Source organism: Pipistrellus hanaki (genome assembly GCF_964339955.1).
Source record: "Pipistrellus hanaki genome assembly, chromosome: 3".
Taxonomy (NCBI): domain Eukaryota; kingdom Metazoa; phylum Chordata; class Mammalia; order Chiroptera; family Vespertilionidae; genus Pipistrellus; species Pipistrellus hanaki.
Genome location: NC_140505.1, coordinates 183,747,154 through 183,769,519, shown reverse-complemented (window position 1 = coordinate 183,769,519; position 22,366 = coordinate 183,747,154). Strand labels below are relative to the sequence as shown.

The following is a 22,366-nucleotide window of genomic DNA, read 5'->3' as shown; positions in this document are numbered from 1 at the left end:
GCTAACCTTTATTGAGGGTTTGATTGCACCGGGAAGAGCTAAGCACTTTACTGGGATTATCTTGTCTGATCCTCACACTAACCCCGAGGCGGGCGGGCTGCAAGTGCAGTTCCTTTTCTGTAGATGAGGCCATCCAACCAGAGAGGTTAAGTCAGAGCCCAAGGTCACACAGCCTCGGGGAAGGGGAGGGAGCAGGGCTCGTCCCTGGGCCTCCCGGTTCCTCATCTGGGGTTTTCTCTCAGCTCTTTGGTGGAGAGAGGGGAGGCAGGCGGACAGGCCCGCTGGGCAGGGAAACACCAAAAGCTGCGGCTTTTCCTGTCTCTCGCAGAGGAGGCTGGGAGGGAGGAGAAACAGAATTAAACAAACGCAGGGTGCTGTGAGCTCAGGAAGAATAACTTATTTTTTATGAGCTTGTTAACATTTGTGAAGTTAAGTAAGCAGAAATTTATGCCCTTCATTTGCATGCATTAAGGGAAAGGCTGCCTGGGCCCAGTGTGCTTACAGGAAATCTCCCGCCTCCGGGGGCAGCCGCCCCCCTTCCCACCCCCCCACCCCCCCCACCGGCTCACATTAGGCAGCTCCCGCTCTGGAGGGTTTGCTGGGGCTGTAGTTGGTGACTTTCAGATCCAGCTGCGGCCCCTGTTTCCTGTGGCTGTGGCTCTCCGTACTGTCTCTGGGAGCAGCTGGGCCCTGAGTTCAGAGGCCGAATGTTCCAGAAACTCTTCCCAGCCCCTCCGGGGGCCTCAGAAGGAGCAGGAGGCCCACCACCTTTGCTGCCCAAGAGCTGTGGGCAAGTGGCTTTAGCTCTCTGGGCCTCAATGTCCTCATCTGTAAAATGGGGACAAAACCTCCTAGGTTGTGCCCTCCCCATGATGCCACGTATCTAAGATGACATTAGCTTGGGGAGGACGGGGGGTTAGGGGGGGTGCTCCCTTTGCTAATTGACCTGGCTCTTTGGAGTCTCATTGTTTCCCACGGGCCAGAGCGAGGGATGATCTTCCTCTAACTCATGTGTCAAACACAAGGCCCGCAGGCCAAATCCAGCCCGCCAGGCCTTGCAATGTGGCCCGCACCGCGCTGTCATCACTGCACTCCGCTGTCAGTTTATGACATTGTCAGTTTATGACTGTTCAGTAAACCATTCGGCCCGCGATTTAGGCTGGATTTTAGATTTTGGCCCCTTCTCTGATTGAGTTCGACACCCCTAGGAGGTCTGACTGGACACCCTCCCCGGCCCGGGCCGCCTCGTCCTGCAGCCCTGCCCCTCCCCGCGGTCCTCCAGGTCTCTGCTGGCTCCTGCGCGATCCCCGGAGCTGTTTGCGTCCTCAGACAGCGCCACATCTGTCCTGATCACCGGGCCGCCCGCACTGCCCTGGGGCTGGAGAAATGGTATTACACGGAGGCGTGTGTGAAACAGCCTCAGCCTCGGCTTTCAATCCTTTGGAATTAAAAGTCCCTTCCAGGTGTGGAGTGACTCATGGTGTTGAGAGCACTTTCCGGCAGGTGCCATCTGCGGCTCAGATCCCCCGGCAGGGCAGGCCCGGCGAAGACCGCGGTGTGCCAGCCGCTGCAGAGGGGGAACCGGAGGCCCAGGCGGAAGCGTGGGATTTGAACCCGGCGCTCCCTCCCTCGCCCATTGGTTTGTCCCAGGAGACTTTCGGGCTCCTGCTCTGTGGTAGGCACTGGGGGTCTTGGGAGGAGTGAGAAGGGGGTCCTGCCTTCCAGGCTGCGTTCAGTAAGCAGAGGCAGCGAGGGTCGGGAGCTGCAGGGCGAGGAAATGAAGTCAGGAAAGGCGGAGGGCTTTACTCCGAGTGCACGGGAGTCAGGCGAGGGCGGTGGAAGTCAGGGAGGAAGGTGAAATGATGGTCGCGGCTCAGGTGAGCGCCGGAGGCTGGCGGAGGAGGGGAGAAGGGCCCGATTCGTGCTGGCTGGGGGCTAATGCGCTGGCTCCCTCTGCTTCCAGGAGGAATGAGGGCGTTTGCTCGGCAGACTGTCCTAGAGCGTCTGCTGTGGGCCACACATCGTGCAGGACGTGGGCCCGGGGTGAATGGCAGCAGCCCCTGCTCTCAGGGACTCCACGGCCCAGCGGGGAGGCAGATGCCTGGTGGGGCGAGAGGGCTTCCTGTAGGAGGCAGGCAGCTTTGAGTCCTGCGTAAGGAGTGGCATTCACACGGTGGAGATGGGGCAGGCGGGCACGCCAGTCCTGGGCATCTCGAGGGGAAAGGTCAGGAGGTGTGAGTTCAGAGCAGGGTGAGAAGGTCACAGTGCTGGGACCTGGCCTTCTCACAGGAAGGAGGATCGGGGATTCTGGGGAGGAGGGAGAGCTCCAAAGAGCCCTCCAGGCCAGGAGAGGGAGTGTGGGCTGTTCGGCTCCCAGCAGCAGCGGCCACTCTGGGTGTTCGGAACCGGGTGTGGATGACGTGCTCACACAGGCACAGAGCGGGAAGAGCCGAGGCGTTGGGAAGGGGGTTCTCGGAGCTGCTGCTCTTGGGTGAGGCTGGAGGGGTGGGAAGCTGGTGGTGGTAGAGACGGGGGGGGGGGGGGGTAGGAAGTGGTCTCAAGTATGGGAGGAATCAGGGGACTCCACTGCCAGAGGAGTGGGGGTCATGTGTGTGCACACGTGTGCATGCGTGGTATGTGTATGTGCGCCGGTGTGTTTAGTGTCCTCCTTACAGGAGGCGTTGGAGGGCAGATTGGCAGAGGCAGGGCCGGCGCACAGGGTCGTGAGGGTCTTGAGTGCTGGGATAGGGACCAGGGAGGCACCGGAAGCTTCTGAGCAGGACTCTGACCCACTTGTGCCTGGGCTTGGGGAAGTTGCCTCTGGGGGCCCAAACAGCTTGGATTCAGACCCTTGCTCAGGAAGGGCGCAGGCAGGGCGATGGGGGGACTGCGCACCTGTCCGGGAGCACTAATGAGGGCTGGCGAAGCCGCGGGGAGGAGGAAGGGTGTGGAGCACGGGGAGGGCGGGAGAGGGAGAGGCAGCGTTTGATCAGGGCGCAGAGGTGAGCGCTGGGCTCAGTGGCCGTGGGAGGGAGGACACAGCAGGTGGGTGGAAGGCGGTGGGGGAGGGCAGTCTATTCAGGATGCCTTTGAAGGATTAAAGGGAGAGTCTGAGCCGGGAAGAAATATCATTAGTGAGGACCCCGAGGCTCTGCTTTCTCTGCCCAGCCCTGCGCACCCAGCTCCACGCGCACAGCTGCAGATCCTCTGACCCCGGGCCTTCGCTTTGTTGTCTGTGAAATGGGGCTGCTTTTAGAGCCCGCCCGTCGCGGGGGTGTGGAGAGGATCGGATGAGGTAATCCACCTGCAGCCGGGCCTGAGCGATGCTTGGTAGTTACCGGCCGTGCGTGGCCGTGGCAATCTCGGGGGGGGGGGGGGGGGGCCCAGGGACAGATAAGACATCTGCTCAGAGAGGCTGATCAGCCTGCCTGAGGCCACACAGCGGGGTGGGGTACTAGCAAGGGTCTGAATCCAAGCTGTTTGGGCCCCCAGACTTGGTGCTCTCTCTCCTCCGTGCCTGCTCGCCTAAATGCCCTGAGAGTGAGCAGGAGTCCAGTTCTGACCCCTCGTTCAGCCCCCACTGGCTGTGGGACCCTGCTCTGCTGCTTGGTCTTGGGGCCTGTGTCATCTGCAACGGGGTCCATGAGCCTAGTTCAGGGCCGCTGGCCCAGGCAGGCTCCGGTAGGGGGCCTATTCACACTGGCTCGCTTTCCCTGCACCTGCCTGACCACACTGCCCATTGTGGGCGCAGGAGCCACCGCCCCGGTCCCTGCTCTGATGGAGATAACGGGAATGCTAACGGCTGGGAGCCCTGCTGTCAGCAGCGTTAACGATGAGCCCTGAGCCTGCTCAGAGCACCGGGGCTGGGTGGTGGGGACAGAGGCCTCTGGGAACTGCATGCCTGGGGGCTGTGGGGTCCTTTTGCTTTTTCAGTTTCCCATGCTCCAGGTCTCCTGCTGGCACGGGGGCATCGAAGGGCACATGCGCCTTCTTGGCCTTGAGGAAGGAAATGGTGGCTGTCCGGGTTGGGGGGTGCTGCTTGTTGCAGGTGGAGGTGAAGGTGCCTCGGAGCGGTAAAGCCAGGCCTAGGGTTCAGGGCGGGCTTCCCGGGGGAGGTGATGCCGGAGCTGAAGCTGGTCGGGCTGACAGGGATGGTGGCCAGTGGCAGGGAGAGGGGAGGGTGTGTGCCAGTGCAGGGTGGGCAGGGAAGGTGAGGAGAGCTGTGTGCTGGGGCGGGAGCTGGGAAGGTGTAGGTCCCCCTCACGGACGTATCAAAGGCCGGTAAGGATCTTGGCCTCTGTTCCTGGGGTGTGGGGAGCCCTAGAAAGATCTCGAGCAGGAGAAGAAGCATCAGAGCTCCCCTCTAGAACATTCCTTCGGGCCCCAGTATTAGGGGCTGAAGGAGAAGGAGGCCAGAGTGGCAACCGGGGCAGTGATGGTGGTGGCCTGTCCTGTGAGGGGGAGACATGCTGAGGGCAGAGGTGGCAGACTTGGTGTCTGGTCTAATTACCTCTGGTGAGAAGGGGAGGAGTTGAGGAGGAAGCCGGGATCTGTGGCCTGAGCGAGCAGGTGGAGTGGTGCTGACCTTGACCAAGAGGTGCAGGAGTGGGCGTGGGCGAGATAGGACCTGGACTGGCTGAGCCTGGGCATCTGAGGGCACCTGTGGAGGTGTGTCCAGCAGGCAAAGGCCGGGCTCTGGGTGACCAGGGGCATGAGGCCACCCACCCGGAGGGAGGAGCAGCGGTGTTTAGGGGGCTAGGACAGGAAGGGGCGCCTGGAATCAGGTGGAGTCAGGTGGGGGGGGTCCATGTGGCCTTGGCAAGGCTCTTGCCCCCTCGGGTCCATTTTCCTCACCTGCTGCGTGACAGCGGCCTGGAGGTCGGAGGGAGCTGCCAGCTCTGGCCTTTCCTAAAGGACCCAGGGGGGTGCAGGGCCCGGAGCAGGGTGCACTGGGGCAGGGGAGGTCCCACATACAGGAGCTTTGATACGGGGCATGGAAGTGAGTGTGCTGGTGGCGTTTGCTTGGCCAGAACTTACTGAGCACCAGCTGCGTGCTGGTCCCCAACGTGTGGAGCAGGGACGGAGGGGGACTTGGCCATGGTCCCCACTCTCAGGGTGGGTGTGTGATGATACAGCACCCAGAAGGCCAGGAGTGGTACCTGACTTCAAACAAGCCCAATCTGCGATTCTTTAGGTATTTTATAAGAGACTAGTGGCTCAGTGCACTCTCTTTAATCTAGGAACCCTTAGAGGATTTCCGACTGCCAGTTTAGGCCTGATCCCATAGGGCTGCTGGCTCCTAACTGCTCACCTGCCTGCCTGATCACCCCTAACCACTCTGCCTGCCAGCCTGCTTGCCCCCAACTGCACCCCCCTCCGGCCTTTTCGCCTCCAACTGCGTACCCCCACCCACTAGCCTGATTGCCCCCAACTGCCCCTCCTTACCGGCCTTCTCACTCTCAACTGCTCCCCCCGCCCCCCCGCTGTCCTGATCACCCCCATTGCCCTCCCCTCCTGGCCTGATCGCCCCTAACCACCTCTGCCTCTGCCCTACCACCATGGCTTTGTCCAGAAGGACATCTGGAAGGTCCCTTGGTCTAATTAGCATGTTACCCTTTTATTAGTATAGATATTAGAGACTGGTCATTTACTTTACACAGTAATTCACAGGAGGGTTTCCTTACATAGCTGCCATCTTCAGGGGGTGTGAACTAGGTTTCCATCTGCCCGAGTCCCCTCCTGGCCCGTGAGTTCCATGTGGTGCCAGGCATCCTAGGCTGGGCACGCAGCAGGTGCTTGCAGGCTGCGTGGTTGGCAGGCTGTGGCTCCTCTGGGGTCCCCTCTGGGGCGTAGCAGCACCCCTGGCCTCTCTTCTGGGCTTTCCCAGGTTTCGTGCTGCTGCTCTTGGTGACAGCAGGCAGGGGCTTGTCCCCGAATCCCGAAGGTGCTCCCTGCCCCTTCCCAGCCTGGGTTTCCGCCCCCTGCTGGTCCCCCGCAGGCCAGTTTGCCGGCCCAGGACCTGGTGGTGGTAGGCCCACAGGTCTGTGGGTAATGGGCCATGGCTGAAGGGACCCCCAGGATGTCTCACCCACCCCCTTACAGAGGAAGCCAGAGCCCTGCATGGGGACCGCCTGCTCAGGTCCTCGCTGCCCCAGAGCTGGAAGGCGAGGCACCAGCGTAGGCGACACCGCACCTTGAGCGCCGTGGCTACACTGGGTGTGTCCCAGGCTCTAGCTGTGTACCTTTGGACGAGCGGCTTCCCCTCTCTGGCCTCAGCGTCCTCATCTCTCACACGGGGATAATATAACGCCCACCTCGCAGGCTGTGCAAACGGAGGAGTGAAATGGTTACTGAGTGCTCTGTGCGCAGGCGCAGAGAGGAGGGCTCACGTCCCAGCCTCAGCCCTGACCAGGGTGACTGGAGGCCGCTTAGTCTTTCTGAGCCTTGGTTTCCTCATGTGAGAAATGGGCCTGATGAGCTGCCATCCTGTTACACTGTGTGTGTGTGTGGGGGGGGCCTGTATCTGCACGCAGATGAAGTTTGGCCAGGTCCTCATTGGCCACAGCCCCGGGCGCTTAAGGCGGGACACTGTGCTCGCCCCGCGGCCCGAGGGTGGGGTAAGCATGGGGAGACTCACCGTGGGGGGAGGGAGAGCTGCCTGGGGAGAACACAGGAGGAAGGGTCTGCAGTGGGCGGCTGGGTCAGGTCATGTGGGGCCTTGATCTTCAAGAAAGACTTCTGGTTTTATTCTGGGAGCCACAGAAGCTTCTGGAAGGGCTTTCTGTGGATTCGTGCTGGATGGCATTTTGAGAGGCTGTCTGGCAGCTGAACAGAGCAGAGGGAGAAAGCCCGGGGCTGGAGGTGGTGGTTGTCACTCAGAGAAGAGCCAGCGGAGGCTTGGACACAGGTGTGGCCTTACAGGTACTGGGATGGGTTGGCGGGGAGGGGTAAGGCAGAGGGCAGGGTCAGGTGTGCTCCAGGGGGTGGGACCCAGGCACAGAGAGGTTCGGTGAAGGGTCCACAGTCACACAGCCGGAGGCTCCGGGAGCGAAGCCTCAGGCCCAGCATTTGCAGGAGGCAGTGGCTTGGCCGCCGCGACGGTGGTGGGCGGGCCACACTGGAGCTCCGTGCAGTGGAGGCGGAAGGCTGGCCAGAGCGAGGTGGCACCTGGCACGTGTGACTGTGAGAGAGACCCGGGTTACAGCTGCACAGCTTCCTGGGGAGACGGCCTGGGCCTCACTGACCTGGGCTTGCCCAGCTGTAAAGCAGAGGTTGTTCCAAGGAGGATGAGGAAGTTGGGACCTAGCACAGGCCCGGGGCATGGTACCTGCTCAGGAAATGGGGGTATTATTATTATTATTGTTGCTGTCGTCGCTGTGGTATTGCAGCTGGAGCTGACCTTGTTGGCTCTGGGGTCAGTGGCCTCTATGAGTTGGGACATGTCATGGTCTGCCAGGCCAGCTTAGCTCGGACACAGAAGATGTCCTCGAAATGGTGGGCCGGTGCCAGGCCCGAGGCCCACAGGCTGCAGAGCCCAGGCCGGTGTGCGTGGAGACCCCGGGTGGGGAGGATCAGGAAAACCGGAGGGAGACGGGCTTCTGTTTCATGGACGACAGAGGGTTATGTAGAGTGCAAGAAAGACCGTGCAGGGAAAGTACATGGGAGTTGGAGAAAGCATGGGATGGGCGTGACTCTGAGGAGACTGGGCCGTGCTTAGAGACCGTCCTTCCCTGATTTTCCCAGGTAAACATACAGGAGGCCCAGAGAGGGCGCTGGCCTGGCTCAAGGTCACACAGCAGCTGGTGCTGGGAGCAGACCCGCTTGGCCTGGGGGCCTGGGCGCCGCCCCTCTCTGTGAAGGAGGAAGGCGATCATTTATCAGGGGAGTTTAATAATGAATGAAGTCGAATGTCTTTAATGCAGGCAGCAGGCCCGAAGTAATAAGGGCCTCTGTATTAATTCGGAAGTTAATGAATATGCAGGTGTGTCTGAATGATTAATGGGGCTTCTCAAGGCCTTGGGAAGGCGTGCGTGAGCCGCTGCCGCTGCTGCTGGGAATATGAATATTACATGCGTCTGGGAAGCCGGATAAGCTGGGGAGCAGGTGGGCATTCACGGAGCGGAGGAGTCCAGTGGCGCCCAGGGCTGCAGAGTCAGGGTCCTGGCTGAGGGCTCTTGTGTCTTGCTGAGTGATCTTGCAAGAGTCACCGGATCTCTCTGAGCCTCAGTTTCCTCATCTGCAGAGTGGGCATAAACACAGCGCCTGGTTCCAGGGATCTTGGGGATGAAACGTGTGACCGTCCTTAGCTCAGGGCAGGCGCAGGCTGAGCCCCTGATAACTGTCATAGCCTTTCTAGAAAGGATGGCAGAGAAGTGGCTGGGGAAGGCCAAACAGGAATAAACCCCTTTAAATATGGACAGACTTTACAGATTGTCAGGGGAGGGGGGCTGTCTCTTTAAACGACCCCTTGGTTCCTCGCAGCAGTTGCTCGTGCTGGGGCAGAGGAGGCGGGTCTTGGGGAAGCCGGAGCGCAGAGAGGGCTGGCCCAGGCTGCCGAGCCAGCAGGGTCCCCGTCTGCACCCTCACCGTGAAGCTCAGAGGGGCTACAGGTGGGACCACTGGCCAGCAGGAGGGTCCCTCCATGCACTGACCGGAAAAGGGCCTTCACGTCTGTTGGGCCTGGGGTTCGTCCTGCGTCACCTCTGGGAGCCTCGGTTTCTCTGCCTGTCGGGTGAGGGTCTGCCTGCCACCCAGGGCTGCTCTGAGACTTGGGTGAGAAAATAGGACACTGACCCCTCACCTGTGCCGGCTCATTGGGGGTCTCAGACTCTGCAAACGGCACCCCTGTGATCCTTAGAGCACCCCGGGGTTGGGTGGGGGGGAAAGGATCGTGTGCACCAGGCTGTGAAGGGAAAGTAAGCTCTGACCCCACAGCCCCGAGAGGGCTCAACGCCACCCTGAGGTCCGCAGGCTGCAAAGGCCCGGGCCGGCCGGTGTGAACATAGGTCAGCAGAGACTATTCATACGCAGCCGGGCCCCTGTCTCATTCCTGGGGGCTGTGGGTGCTGGTTCTTGAGCACATCCCTTAGTCTCCCTCAGCCTCAGCTTCTTCATCCTTCAAGTGGGTGGAACATGAGAGCCCCACCTTCCCTCCCCCCTTCCGCGCCCCCCCTCACCCCCGGCCCAGGGCACACATCTCAGCCCTGTGCACGGGCGTCTTTTTATGCTTTCACGGTGCCTTATTGCTCCTTGCAGCCTGGGAACATTTAAGGGGCGCCTCCCGGGCACAGGGTTGGGCCCTGGGTTTACGGGTGAGACCCCCTCCCTGCCCCTGTCTGGGCAGAAGGCAGGTGTGAAACCAGGGCCGCTTGATGCGAGCTGGGCTGGGCCTTGGAGTCGGAGGGCAGCCCCGCCTGGCCGTGGGCAGGGAGGGCCTGGGAGAGGTGCTTGTTTATCTCATCGTCTCCCCGACTGGTGCTCCCACCTACGCTGTGTCTTGGGGCTTCGAGGCCCCTGCTCCTGCCAGGAGATGCTGAGGATGGTTGTGGGAGTGAATGAGTGAATGGCGGGGGCCTAGGCCCCTTTCCCTGACTCTGCCCAGCTCCAGGCCAGCTCCTGACCCCTCCCTGGGCTGTCCTGTAGACCCGGCCCGAGCCGGTCTTGCATCTTGCTCCTTTCCTCCCGGGTCTCTGGCTAGGGCTCCGCGGGCCTCCCTGCTGTCCACCTGGCTGGTTCAGGGAGCTGTAGGTCGTTGGGTGAAGAACCTGAGCCATCATGGCCATGGGGTGGCATGCTGCTGACAGATGAGGAAACCGAGGCCCAAGGGGAAGGGGCTGTGGGGCAGGGCTAGGGTCACAGCACCGCGGGCTGCTCCTCGGCGTGGCCCTGCGTGCTGGCCCGGCTGCGTATGAATAGTCTCTGCTGACCTATGTTCACAACGGCCGGCCCGGGCCTTTGCAGCCTGCGGACCTCAGGGTGGCGTTGAGCCCTCTCGGGGCTGTGGGGTCAGAGCTTACTTTCCCTTCACAGCCCGGGGCTAACCCTGGGTCCTTTGCCTGGAGAATGTCTCCTGCCTGGGCCTGGGCCCCTCGGTGGTGGGCTCGGGATCTGTCTGGCGTCTGTGGTCCTGCCTCGCTTCCCTCCAGCTCTGCAGGGAGACGTGTACACAGCATGGCTTCGAGTGCATGGGCTGCGTGGCCTCGGGCAAGCCACCCCGCTCCGAGCCTCAGTTTCCTTATCTGTGGAACCGGGCACAGTCCCCACCGGCGTTGTGGGCCAGCCTCTGAGCACCCAATGCGTGGGCGCCGGAGTCACGCCTCACGCCTCTTCCAGTCCTCGTCACGCGCAGTGTCAGAGCCCCCGGGGACTCGGGTGCCATCTCTGCTGCAGAGATGAGGCCCCCGAGGCCCCCGGGGTGGCCTCCCTCGCCAGGGCCACGCTGCCTGTTGGGACAGAATTCGGACTCATCTAAGTCCGAGGTTCCAGCTCCCCAGACCCCATCTCCTTCCCGGGCCCTCAGGGTCCTTGGGAGGCCAGACTCCTCACCCGCCAGCTTGGTTCCCACCCCCGTCGCCATGGGAACAGCTCCACTAACTCTATGCTTCTCTTACAGAGCAGAGACGACTGGCCGCCCTGAGCGCAATTCAATTCAACAGACATTTACTGAGTGCCTACTATGCGCCAGGCCTTAGGCTAGGCACTGGGGTGGGGGAGCAGCGAGGAAGACGGGGGCCCCATCCTCAGGTAGCTCCAGGCTGGGGGGCTCGGAGAGGACAGGCCAGGGCTGGACGACAGCTCGGAGCCAGGAGAGAAGCTGCCTGCGGGGCTGGAAGCAGCAGAGATTCCTGGGTTCCAGTCCTCCCTTGTCTGTGCCTCAGTTTGCCCATCTGTAAAATAGGGGGGAAGGGGAGGGGTGAGACAGACTCTAGGGTCCTTCCAGGATTCCATGGGGATGGGGTAGAGCAGGGAGGCTTACCACTCCCCGCAGAGGAAACCTGAGAGCTGCTCCGGGCTGCAGAGGGTGGGGAGGTGTGGGGACAGCACCCCAGGCTCGGGACAGCATGAGCAGAGGCCCAGGGGACACACAGGTGGGCTGTGAGATGTCCTGGGTCTGAGCTTAGAGAGGGAGGGCGGGCCCAGGGCTATACGTGGGGGTGAGAGCTCTATTCTGTGGGCTGCTGAGGATGGACATCGAGAACAGATGGTCCTGCTCTGTCCTGCGCCCTCTCCCCGCTCTCTCCCTGGGACACCCTTCAGGGTCCCTTTCCTATAGGAGCTTGTGGCCCTATAGGGGTCGAAGGGTCCCTTTCCTATAGGAGCTTGTGGCCCTATAGGGGTCGAGCCTGCTCGGGGCCAGGCCCTTTACATTTAGTCCCCATGGCAACCCTAAGAGAGGAGCATTGAGGGTCCCACTTCACAGGTGAGGATGCCCAGGCTGAGAGGGGAGCTTTTGGCCCAAGGTCATGATCTGACCCTCCAACTCCCCCTCCCCCCATGCTTCTCCCACTAGTGCTCACTAAGGGGGGTTTGTATCTGTCTACTGGGACATCTCCCATCCTAGAAGGTTCCAAGCTCTGAGGAGCGTCTGCTGAGGCCACCGCAGATGGGCTTGGAGGGGAAGGGGGTCCCTCAGATGTTAGCAGGACGGGCTTTCTCCAAGACCTGAGTGTTTGCCCCCACAGTGACCCTCTGAGATGGGGCGTGAGGCGGGGCTCCTTCCCACTTTACAGATGAGCAGACTGAGGCTCTGGGAGTCACGTGGCTAGGTCAAGGTCGTGGCAGTGACATCCTGGGTAGGAGTCCCATCTCCTTATTAATCCTTATCTCTGTTCGAGTCCCCGAAGATTTGTGCAGAAGCTGACCCCACAGGCACACCCCCTCCCTCACCCCCTTTCCAGGGAGTGGGAAAGACTGACATTGGAACCACAGACCTGGGCTGACATCTGGGCTTTGTCTCACACAGATGCTGTGATCCTGAGCAAGTCATTCATTGCTCTGAACCTCCATGTCCTTATCTCTAAGGGGGAGCAGGCTCTTTCCTCAGTCACTAACCCATCTGTGCTGAGCACCTTCTGGGGCCTGGTGCTGGGTTCCAATCCGGAGCTCAGTCCGGGTGTAAAAGCTGCAGTTATGAGCCCAGTTATGATGGAGAAAGCCCAGGGGGCAGTGGGAACCATCAGAAGGACCCCAATCCGAACATTTTATTTTTTTAAAAGATATTTTATTGATTTTTTTTTTTTTACAGAAAGGAAGGGAGAGGGATAAAGAGTCAGAAACATCGATGAGAGAGAAACATCGAGCAGCTGCCTCCTGTATACCTCCTACTGGGGATGTGCCCACAACCAAGGTACATGCCCTTGACTGGAATCAAACCTGGGACCTTTGAGTCCGCAGGCCGATGCTCTATCCACTGAGCCAAACCGGTTATGGTCCAATCCGACCATTTTAATTGGTGGTGGTGGTGTGGGGAGGCAGGAGGGCACGGGAGGAGAGCAGGAGCCAGCCCCACAGACCCCAGTTGCCCCAGAGCAGTAGGGAGCCAGCAAAGGCTTCTGGGCGGAGAGTGCCATGCTCAGAGTTACGTTTCAGCATTGGCTCACCCTCCGCTGGGAGGACGGGTGGAAGGGGAGGTCAGACGGGGGCAGAGGCCAGCAAGGATGCTAACGGAGAAATGCAAGCTGAGGCACAGGGAAGGAGCCGGGAGCAGAGCAGGAGTAGTGGGCAGGCACACAGACTCTCCAGGTACAGGGAGCTGGGCAGCTGAGGGTGCTTCTCGATGGTGAGGGGCCGGGGGGCAGCAGCAGCAGTGGGGAGGCAGCAGGTGCGGGAGGCGAGTCCAGCAGAGGACGTGGATGGGAGGAGCTTCAGGTGCCAGGAAGGAGGCAGCTGGGACCAGTGGTCTGGGCATGGTCAGCACTTGGGAGTTGATAGAAGAAGTCTTGAGAGGGAATGAGATGGGGAGGGGGGACTGGGAGAGGAGGGCAGGTGGCTGGGATAGGACCCCAAGGAAGGCAGCCGAGCTGGAGGGGGGCAGCCCGGGGAGTAGGAGGAAGGTGTCAGGACGTAGGGGAGGTCGGAGGGGGAATGACAGGTCACGTGTGTCAGGCGCGCTCCCAGTGCCAGGTGCACAGAGGACCCAGGAGGGGCGGTTTCCACCTGTCTCCTCACGGGAAGGCAGACTGGTAGGGCAAGCAGAACCCAGTCTGTCCCCTCGCCATCTGGAGGGGGAAGGTGTTGGGGAAGGAGGGAAAGGGGGAAAGACATTTGCATGCATAACGAGGCTGGAGCGAGGGAGAGAGAAAGAGGGAGCAGGAGATGAAAAGAAATTTCCATACGCCAGGATCTTGTTATTCAACCCAATTTTCAAAGGACCACAGCTGTCGCACTGAGATAATCCGTTAATTATAACAGCCATTGTGGTTGGCAATGGGCGAGAAACAGAGGCTGGGGGCCGGGCTGTAGGAGGTGTGGGGGGCAGGTCTTGGTGGGGCTGGACCTAGGAGAGGGGCCAGGCGTAGGCGAAGAGAGGTGTGCTGCCCTCGGGAATGACAGGAAGACCCTGTCGGGGGCCAGGCCTCACCCCTTTCCTGCTGCCACCCTGGCGAGGACCATGATAACCACACCGGCAGCAGCTAACTTTATTGAGCACTTACTATGTGCCAGACCCTGCTTGTAGCTTATTCCCTCTACGGTCCCCGCCCGAGGTAGTGCCCTTCTGGTCCCATTTTACAGAAGAGGAGACTGAGACTCAGAGGAAAGGAGTAGCTTGCTGCGGCCATGGCCACGCTGCTGGTTCAGTGACAGAGCTGGGATTTGAGCTGAATGCGGCCTGCCCTGCTAGGGGGACCGCAGGGAGGGCTGGCCTCCGTGGCTTGGCCACTCTGACTTGGTGGCCATGTGTCCTGAGCAGTGGCTTCTGCGCAGCTAGCAGTCATGGGATGCCCCTCTACCCCCCCATTTCTGGGGCTCCTCTGCGGGGACAGAGCTTCCTTGTTCTCCGAGGCCACAGCTGCAGGCCTCTGAGGGCTCCCCCACCCGCTCCCAAGGAGACAGTCTCAGTGCCAGGAGAGCGACCCCGTGTGACAGCCGCTTTGGGGCTGTGATGGGTTTGTGGCCCCAGGAGGGGCTCTTCTCCTGGCTCTGGTGTCTGCCAGCCCTGGGTGCCGGTGTCTGGAGAAGCCGTGGGAAGCTCAGGCGAGGAGAACCCAAAGGCTGTGGGAGAGCCGCGGGAGTGAGGGGCCACCCCAGAACCCCCAGAACCCCCAGAGCCTGGTGCAGCAGGGCTGCTCCAGGGCGTGGCTTCAGCAGCCAAGGCCTTAGGCCTCCTGGTGTCCACCAGCCCTGGCCGGACCCTCAGCCCTGGCGGTGTCTGATGGGGTGGAAACTGTATTTGGGAGTGAGGAGCCCATTCACCCCACCAGGAGCCCCAAACTCTACCCAGCAATCCAAGCAGCATTGTTGAGGAGCCCGGGGCCCCACGGAGTGACAGGCAGGTTTGGGGGGCCCTCTGGGTGCTCCCCTGGTTTGGGGTTCCCACCCCAATGGGCTTGCTTGGAGCCAAGCTGATGGGGGTTGTGAACGGGTCAGAGCAGCTTGAAGTTGTGTAGGACTGGTGACCCCTGAGGCAGGACTCAGAAGACATTTAGGACATTTAGGAATCATAGAGCTCTTGAGCCCCAGGTGCATAATCAGAGAGTCCCCCGCAAAAGAAGCAGAGCCAGGGAGGCAGGGATGGTGGTACCTTGGGTCCCAGACCAGGAGGCTCATGGGATTCCCCCTAACAGGCCAGGCTTCTAATTGGTTCCAGTCTGATCTTTCCTCTGTTGCTGACCTTGAAATCCCCAGTGCCCGGGGTCAGCGGGAACCTCAGCCGAGAGGCAGGGAGGAGGGCCCACCAGGGCCATGACACTGGCTCTGCTGCTGATGGGGTGCAGACCCTGGCTGGCCACACCCCCCAGGGTTTTCAGTGGATTCCGGAAATGGAGATTTTAAAAATAAAATCTCCTAAGTCTTTACCTTTGAAGGCCCGGATGAAAGAGGAATTCACGGCATCTCCTCATCCAAAGCCGGTGTCACGGAGGGCCAGAGCCACTGCGGAGCCGCTGTGAGGCCTCAGTTTCCCCCTCTGTAAAGTGGGAATAAGGAGAAGGTTGTGCTGAGGGTTCAACCCGTCAATACGGGATGTGCTCAGGCGCAGCCCCCGTGAGCCCAGGACTGTTTTCATCTGCCCCAGGCGTGCAGCCTCTCCAGCCAGGCTGCCTCGGAGGGGGTCACACCCCCTGCCACCCCGAGCCTCCATTTCTCCCGGGGGGGGGGGGGCAGGTGCGGAGGCGGGCCCTGATACACCACTCTGCCTTGGGGCAGCCCTGAGGATGTTGGAAGGCAGGGAAATGTCACCCCCGAGGCCCCGGAGCAGGAGCAGGTGGGAGAGGCAGAGTCCAGTGGGAGGGCGGGCCTAGCTGGCGCCTAGTACATAGTAGGTGCTCCATAAATGTTTATTGAATGAATGAATGGAGGCCATGCAGGCAGAGGCAGCCGCGCGTGCGCAGGCACTGGTGAAAGCGGGTCCAGTGAAGACTGGTGAGTAGTGCCCGGGGCTGCAGCTGAGTGGGGGCCTGGGGTTTGCTGGAGCCAAGGCCAAGAGGCCAGAAGGGACCAGGTGGGGGAGGCAGGGACCAGGTGGGGGAGGCAGGGACCAGGCGGGGGAGGCAGGGACCAGGTGGGGGAGGCAGGGGCTAGCTGGGGGGGTCAGGGGCAAGATGGCTTAAGGCAGGAACCAGGTGGGGAGTCAGGGGCTAAGTTGGGGGGGGGTCAGGGGCAAGGTGGATAAAGGCAGGGACCAGGTGGGGGGTCAGGGGCTAAGTGGGAGGGGTCAGGGGCAAGGTGGATGAAGGCAGGGACCAGGTGGGGGGTCAGGGGCTAAGTGGGAGGGGTCAGGGGCAAGGTGGATGAAGGCAGGGACCAGGTGGGGGAGGCAGGGACAAGGCAGGGGTTCAGGGATCAGGTGGGGGGTCAGGGACTAGGTGGAGGGGTCAGGGGCAAGGTGGATAAAGGCAGGGACCAGATAGGGAAGGCAGGGGCCAGGTGGGAAGGCAGAGGTCAGGCGGGGGGACAGGGGTCAGCTTGGGGAAGGTAGGGGTTAGGTGGGGAGGCAGTCATCTGAATAACCTAGAGGACTCTGGGAAAGCCAGATATGACCCCTGAGGTGGGAGTAGGAGATGGATTTGATACCGGCCATCCTTGGCTGTGGGCAGGAGGATCACATGCTCTACCAGATGCCTGGCGGGGGGTAAGGGGGTGCTGGGCTGTTTGGGGCTGGGGAGTGGGTGCCAGGGAGTGGCCGTGTGACCTGTCTCTGAAGAGCTGCCACAGAGCCAGGGTCGGGCCTCTCCAGCCAGGCTGCTGGGCGGCTTCCCAAGGCCAGGCCTCTGGTAAAACCCTCCATCCTCCCGCCCACACGCCTCCACTGAGGCCCAGACACCGCACAGGTGCTAACAACCCTGGGAGCGGGGAGGCCTAGGGGCCGGCTGAGTGCATGGGAATGGCCCAGGCGCAGTGCACAGGGGGCTTTGGGGTGGGCCCTGGAAACCTGAGACCCACGTGCACAGCTCTTCTCCCTGCACAGATGAGGAAACTGAGGCCCAGAGGGGTAAGGCGCTGACCGGCCAAGGTCACGCAGTGAGCCAGCATCAGTGTGTCCTCACTGCCTGTCACACTGCAGACCAGCCCAGGCCTCTTCTTGGGCCAAGGTGGCTGGGCCGGAGATGAGTGCCCGCACGCCATGGCCTGGCACACTGAGGCCTGGCACACCCAGCTGCTGCTGCTGCTGAGCAGGGTGCTTCTTACTGAGCTCTTCTGGGTAAGTCGGAGCTCAGTGCAGGGCCGGGCACAGAGTAGGTGTGCCGTAAACACTGTGGGTGTGTAAGGCACGTGGGTGAGTGTGTCGCTAATCGGACAGCGTGCCCCGCCTGCCTCAGGCGTGAGCTGCAGGCCTGGTTCCCGCTTCCTTCTGACACGGACACGGATGCCGCTGTGGCCTGCTCGCCCCGCGCAGGACGGCACAAAGCCAGGAGCAGGTGCCGGGACCGAGGGGCAGGGACCCAGCTCCCCTGATTTGTGGAGCAGCTGGCACAAGGGCATGAGACTAATCAGACCTGATTGAATGGGGGTGGACGGACACCTAGCTCCTCGGGTGAAACCCAAACAGAGGACGTTGTGAGGGCATCGGAGCTGCCCGGCGGTGTGTGTGAAGGGGGTTTGGCTGGCATCAGGACAAGCGAGGTGAGGACACAAAGCTGGCACCTCTCACTGCTCTGACAAGCACGATGTCCAACCTGGGAGGCAGAGGCCCCTGGTGCCCACGGCTGCTTAGAGCACATTGGCATAGGTGCTTGGCTCCGGGCAACACATTTTCAGGAGGGACAGCAAGTGTGACCCTGAGCAGCTGAACCCAAGGTGGGAGGAGACTGGACACAGTGGCGCAGGAGGAGCAGCGGAGAACTTGGATAAGCAGAGGCTGGAGAGAACAGGTTAGCACACGCCGGAAGGGCCTTGGAAGGGAACTACTGGCCATTTCTCAGTGGCTCCCCAGCACTGGGCCCGGTGAACAGAGGTGCGGAGCCGGGCGGGGCTGTGTGACAGAAGACGACATTCCTAGTGATCAGAGCCCTCCAGGAAGGGAGTGAGTGGCCTCAGACGGGAGCAGGGACCCCTGTCATTGGGGGCATGCGAGTTGGGGGGAAATCACCTCTGCAGGGCTTCTGGAAAGGCGGGCAGTTGCAGGATCTCAGGCTGCTCCAGGCTCCTGGCTGTGTGGTCTTCGGTGGATCCGGGACCGCTCTGAGCCTGGTTTCTCAGCCTGTGAAACAGAAAACGTAAGCGGGGGGTGAGATGGGGCTAAGAGGAAGGCTCAGCACATCCCTGGCACAACGTGAGCACCCCATAGAAAGTGGGGTCCCTCCCTCTGTTATTTAGCACCCTGTCCCTAGCCCTGAGCTCTCATGCTACACGTCATGTCCTGGGCGCGCGCCCCATGCCTGACCGTGCTCCCGGTTTGGAGGTTACAGCAGCGAACGAGATGCAGCCGGCTTTGATTTCATGGTGGGGCGGGGAGGGTGTGATGATAAAGAAATAAATGATGCCAGGCAGTGCTGAGCGCTCTGAATGGACTAAGGCATGGCGGAGATGACCTGCTGGTGTCAGGGAAGGGCGGGTTTGCGGGGCGCAGTTGAGCAGAGGCCTGAATGAGGTGATGGGCTGTTCAGATACCGGGGGAAGAGCATCCCAGGCAGAGCAAATGGCATGTGCAAAGGCCCTGCGGTGGAAGGGGCCTGGAGTAGCGTAGCCGGCCTGGAATCAGGGCTTCTGCTTGAGGGAGAAATTGCAGTCTCCGCTTGTGCACAGGCCATGCCGCACGCTTTCCTGATGGGGAGGGAAGTGCGGCTGCTTTCGGAAACCCACCAGACACCCATGCACGTCCAGGCCCTGCCGTGGGACCAGCTACTTCGAGGAAGTTGGGAAAGGAGAGAGCCTCAGTTTTCTCATCTGTAAAATGAGGCTGCCCAACAGTGCCAGCCGCGCAGGGCGAAGGAAGGTTCGAGGGACATACATGTCAGACACCAGTGAGCCAGGGGGTAAGGGGCAGCCATGACTGTCTTCCAGGGGCAGAGGCTGGGGCCCAGAGAGCGGCATGCATGTGCTCTGTGTCACACAGCTCAGCATTTACTCCGAGGACCCTCTGCCTCCGCATCCACGCGCTGTTCTCTCTGCCCTGCCGCTGGGCTCCTTCCACCTGGAATCCAAACGGTTCCGCGGTGAAGGCCTGGCTATCCCGTGTTAGAGGCGAGGACTCAGGGCCCAGAGCGGCCTGCCGAGGAACCCTTGTGGGGTGGAGGCAGAGACAAGACCCAGTGTCCGGCCCCGGGGACGGCAGGCTGTGTCCGGAGGGCAGTGCCATCGCCTGTCTCTGGGACCGTGGCCTGGTGCTGGCTCCCAGCAGAGAGAGGTGAGGTGGCCGCCTGCCCTGGCAGTTCTGGCTCCGGGGAATGGCATTGACACGGACAGTGACGGTGGCACCTCGGGGGGCCGTGGCCAGTCTGTCCCAGGCCGGCCTGTGCCAGGGCTGCCCAGCGCCTGCCAATGAGATTTCCCTGGCTGAGCCTCGTGTCCTGTTCCTGGGAGCTGGGACACCAACTGCCTCCACCACTCGGGCCCTGGACCCTCCGATGCCCCCGGGAGGGTGGCCCTGTGAGCGGGAGCCTGAGGCGGAGCATTTGCTGGGTGTAAGCAGACACCGTCTCCACGTGTCCTGGAATTCCATGGGAGTCCGGGAGATGGTGGAGAAGCTGAGGTTCGGAGAGGGCCTGTAGCTCGTCCGAGGTCTCTGAGCTGGCCAGCCCTGCTGCGTCTTCCTTGCTGACCCCTGCTCCCCACCTCCACCTCCTCCCCACACACACACACTTGGCCAAGGGACACTCAGGCAGGCCTCACCTGTCCATCCTCTCACCTGGCCGCAGGAGGTGGGAGGCCAAGACGCTGAGCCCTGGGCAGCAGCCCTGTGAGGTGAGCATGCACGTTATTAGCCCATTGCAGCCTCGAGCGCTAGGAAGCATTCATCCCACTTTATCGGTAAAGAGCCTGTGTCCCGGGTTAGCTGGTGGGGTCGGGGGTCGGGGAGGTCATTCGTGTCAGGGCAATTGCTCTCGGAAGGGACTCGAGGTTGGCAGGTCAGGATCTGTCACTGCCACCAGCGACCCCGTCCCTTCCCCAGGCCTGGCCCCGGTTCCCCTCCGAGAGGGGCTGGGCTGAGCAGGGGCCCCTGCTCCTCCCAGCTCGGAACGAAGTGCTAGGATTCTGGGTCTGCAGAGGGCTTCTCAGCCTCCTGGCACCGCCGCTGACTCCGGGGGCAGGTGCTGCTGAGGCCTGGAGACGGGGAGCCACTGGCCCAGCGTGACTCAGCTGGCGTGTCCCGTCCGTTCTGCACCAAGACCCCGCCTCACTCTGCCTCCCAGATCCGCTGGGCCTGGCTAACTCTCCTCCTCCTCCATCCAAGGGTGTCCCCCTAAGAAGGGACATCAGGTGGTGTGTGGTCTGCTGGACTGGAGCCCACCCCAGGATCCCTCCATGCACTCTGGCCCCCAACTTTGCCACGTTCCTTCTCTGGGGGGGAAGGAGAGAGGCACCGTAGAGCGGTGCTGGTGGACACTTGGGGCCTGCCCCTGCTCTGGCCAGAGGCCCCCCACGGCCGCCACACCTGTGTGTGGGATGGGGGAGGGGAAAGGACCCCGCACAGTGGGGACAGGGGGATGGAGGGGTCCCTGCAGGCCAGGAGCACTGCACCCAGCCAGACACTGTGCTGGCCCGGACTGCGCCATCAGCCAGCCCTGCTGGGCTCGACGCCATCCAGGCCTGGGCAGAGAAGGCCTCTGCTCCCAACAGCTGTGGCTGCCGTGTCCCCTCCCCCCAGCTGGTCACAGGCTGTATTTCAGTGGCTCAGCCGGCCCCGTGCTCCTCTGTCTCCGGGCCCCGGGGTGAGCGGTGGGTGGGCAGCAGGTGCTGCGTCCTCTCCTCCACCCCCTCCCATCCATCACCTCTGCAGACAGCTGGTCCCTGTGTCGCAGACGCAGCCTCTGTTCCTCGTCTCTCCCGCTCGGCTGTTTGCATGTTCTGCTTTGCAGTCCTTCCCAGTCCTGCCTCCTGCCTGCAGCTCCCTCACCTCTTCCTTCTCTCCCGGCCCCAGGTGTGTGTGAGGCGGCATCCTGCCCTCCCCTCCTCCCCCCCCCCCCCCCCCCCCCGTGTGCTGGGGAGCCACCCTCACGAACCAGACGGCAGGGGAAGGGTGTGATGCTCAGGCCCACGGGCACCCCTCCGGCCAGCACCCCCTCCCCCTGTGAGTGGGTGTGCAGCAGGCGGGGGGCCAAGTGCTGCCGTCAGCGGCTTCAGAGCCTTGCGGTCCCCTCCCGGCTGCGTCAGGCCTCCCCGGGGGGTAGGCGGGCGGCCCAGGGACAAGGACAGGGACGGGGTAGCTGATACACGGGACAGGGTGACGGGGAGCCTCCCCCCCTCTGTCTGAGCCTCAGGAGAGAGTGAGGGTGGGGGGAAAGCTGGACGCTGGCCCAGGCCGTCCTGGAGACCAGGAGGAGTGGGAGAAAGGACCACGGGCAAGGTCACCTTGGGGGCTCAGGTGCGGGGAGCTCCGAGTGGCTGGGGTGGGGGTTGGGAAGGGAAGAGATGGCATAGGACTAGCTCCCTCCCAAGCCTGGTCCCTTCTCCTCTTCCCTCTTCTCCCTCCCCCTCAGCCGTTTCACATTCCCCTCCACTCCCCCCAGCACGGCCTGAGGAGGTCCCGAGGCTCTAGCAGCTCAGCTCTGCCTGGCAGCCCCCGTGCCTGGCTGAGGGGCCCTGGTCTAAGCAATTCAGGTCTGAGGATGGGGGTGGGGCAGGGGGTCTCTGTGGGGCTCACGTTGCACATGTGCACACATGCATGCACATCATACATGTGCTCAGCATGTCAACATATAGGTAGGCGTTTGCCCGTGTTCCCCCGAGATGCCCCCCACACCTATGTTCACCTCTGTAACTGGCCACGAGGCCACGTAGCCCGTGCACACAGACAGCCGTGCGTGCTCTCGCCTGCCGCACCCCCGTCTGCTTGTATGTGTCAGCACACCCTGCGCCGGTGCTCCGAGCCACGCACACCTGCGCGTGCACCTGCATACAAATGCGGTCCCCAGACGTTCTCCTGGGAGGAGGTGCAGAGGGTTCTCGGGAAGGGCGACTCGGCGACTCAGCCTCCTCCAGTGCAGCCTCACTGCCTGTGTGTGTGTGTGTGTGTGGGGGGGATAGAGTAGGGAGTGGACTGGGGCCCCCAGAGGGATGAGAGGGACTGGCTGGGGGCCCCCTCGGGGCCAGAAGCCACACTGGACAGGAAGGAGCTCAGGTCTCTGATTCCAGCCCCACGGAGACTGCATTGCACCGTCAGGGGCAGACATGCTCCCTGCTGCCTGGGCACCCCTCCTTCCAGTTGCCCCACCCCCACCCGTCTGGCCCCCCGGCCCAAGCCGTCCTGCAGGCCTAGGTGTGAGGCCTCCTTCGGGAGGCCCCGGTCAGCCAGCCTCTGACCCCACGTCAGCCTGTAGCGGAGGGGTCATCTGCACGCCCTGGCCACCTGCCACTCCGCAGACACGGCCCGCTCGGCCTTCCCGGGCACTCCTCCTCCCCGCCACCCTCTCCTCTGTCCCCAGCAGCCCTCTGGGGCCAGGCCTGCAAATTGGTTTTGCTTTAAAGACAAAGGTTTAACGTTTTTTCTCCCTCAAAGTGTTTTCCTTCCTGGAGTTTCCCAGGAGCAGCAGCAGCAGGAAGCAGAGGT

The 22,366-nt window shown here is 62.1% G+C and overlaps 1 protein-coding gene across 8 annotated transcripts in view; it reads left to right on the top strand.

Annotated features, from left to right (window-relative positions):
• LOC311618978 (uncharacterized protein) overlaps positions 1 to 22,366 on the top strand; it is a 46,421-nt gene that overhangs the window by 22,611 nt on the left and 1,444 nt on the right. The window contains exon 3 of one of the 8 annotated variants that reach the window (XM_084876824.1): positions 10,613 to 10,743. The exons of the other annotated variants lie outside the window; for them this stretch is intronic. Within the exon in view, the coding sequence (XP_084732950.1) occupies positions 10,613 to 10,743 (131 nt within the window). The remainder of the gene's footprint in view (positions 1 to 10,612; positions 10,744 to 22,366) is intronic. 8 annotated transcript variants of the gene reach the window in all.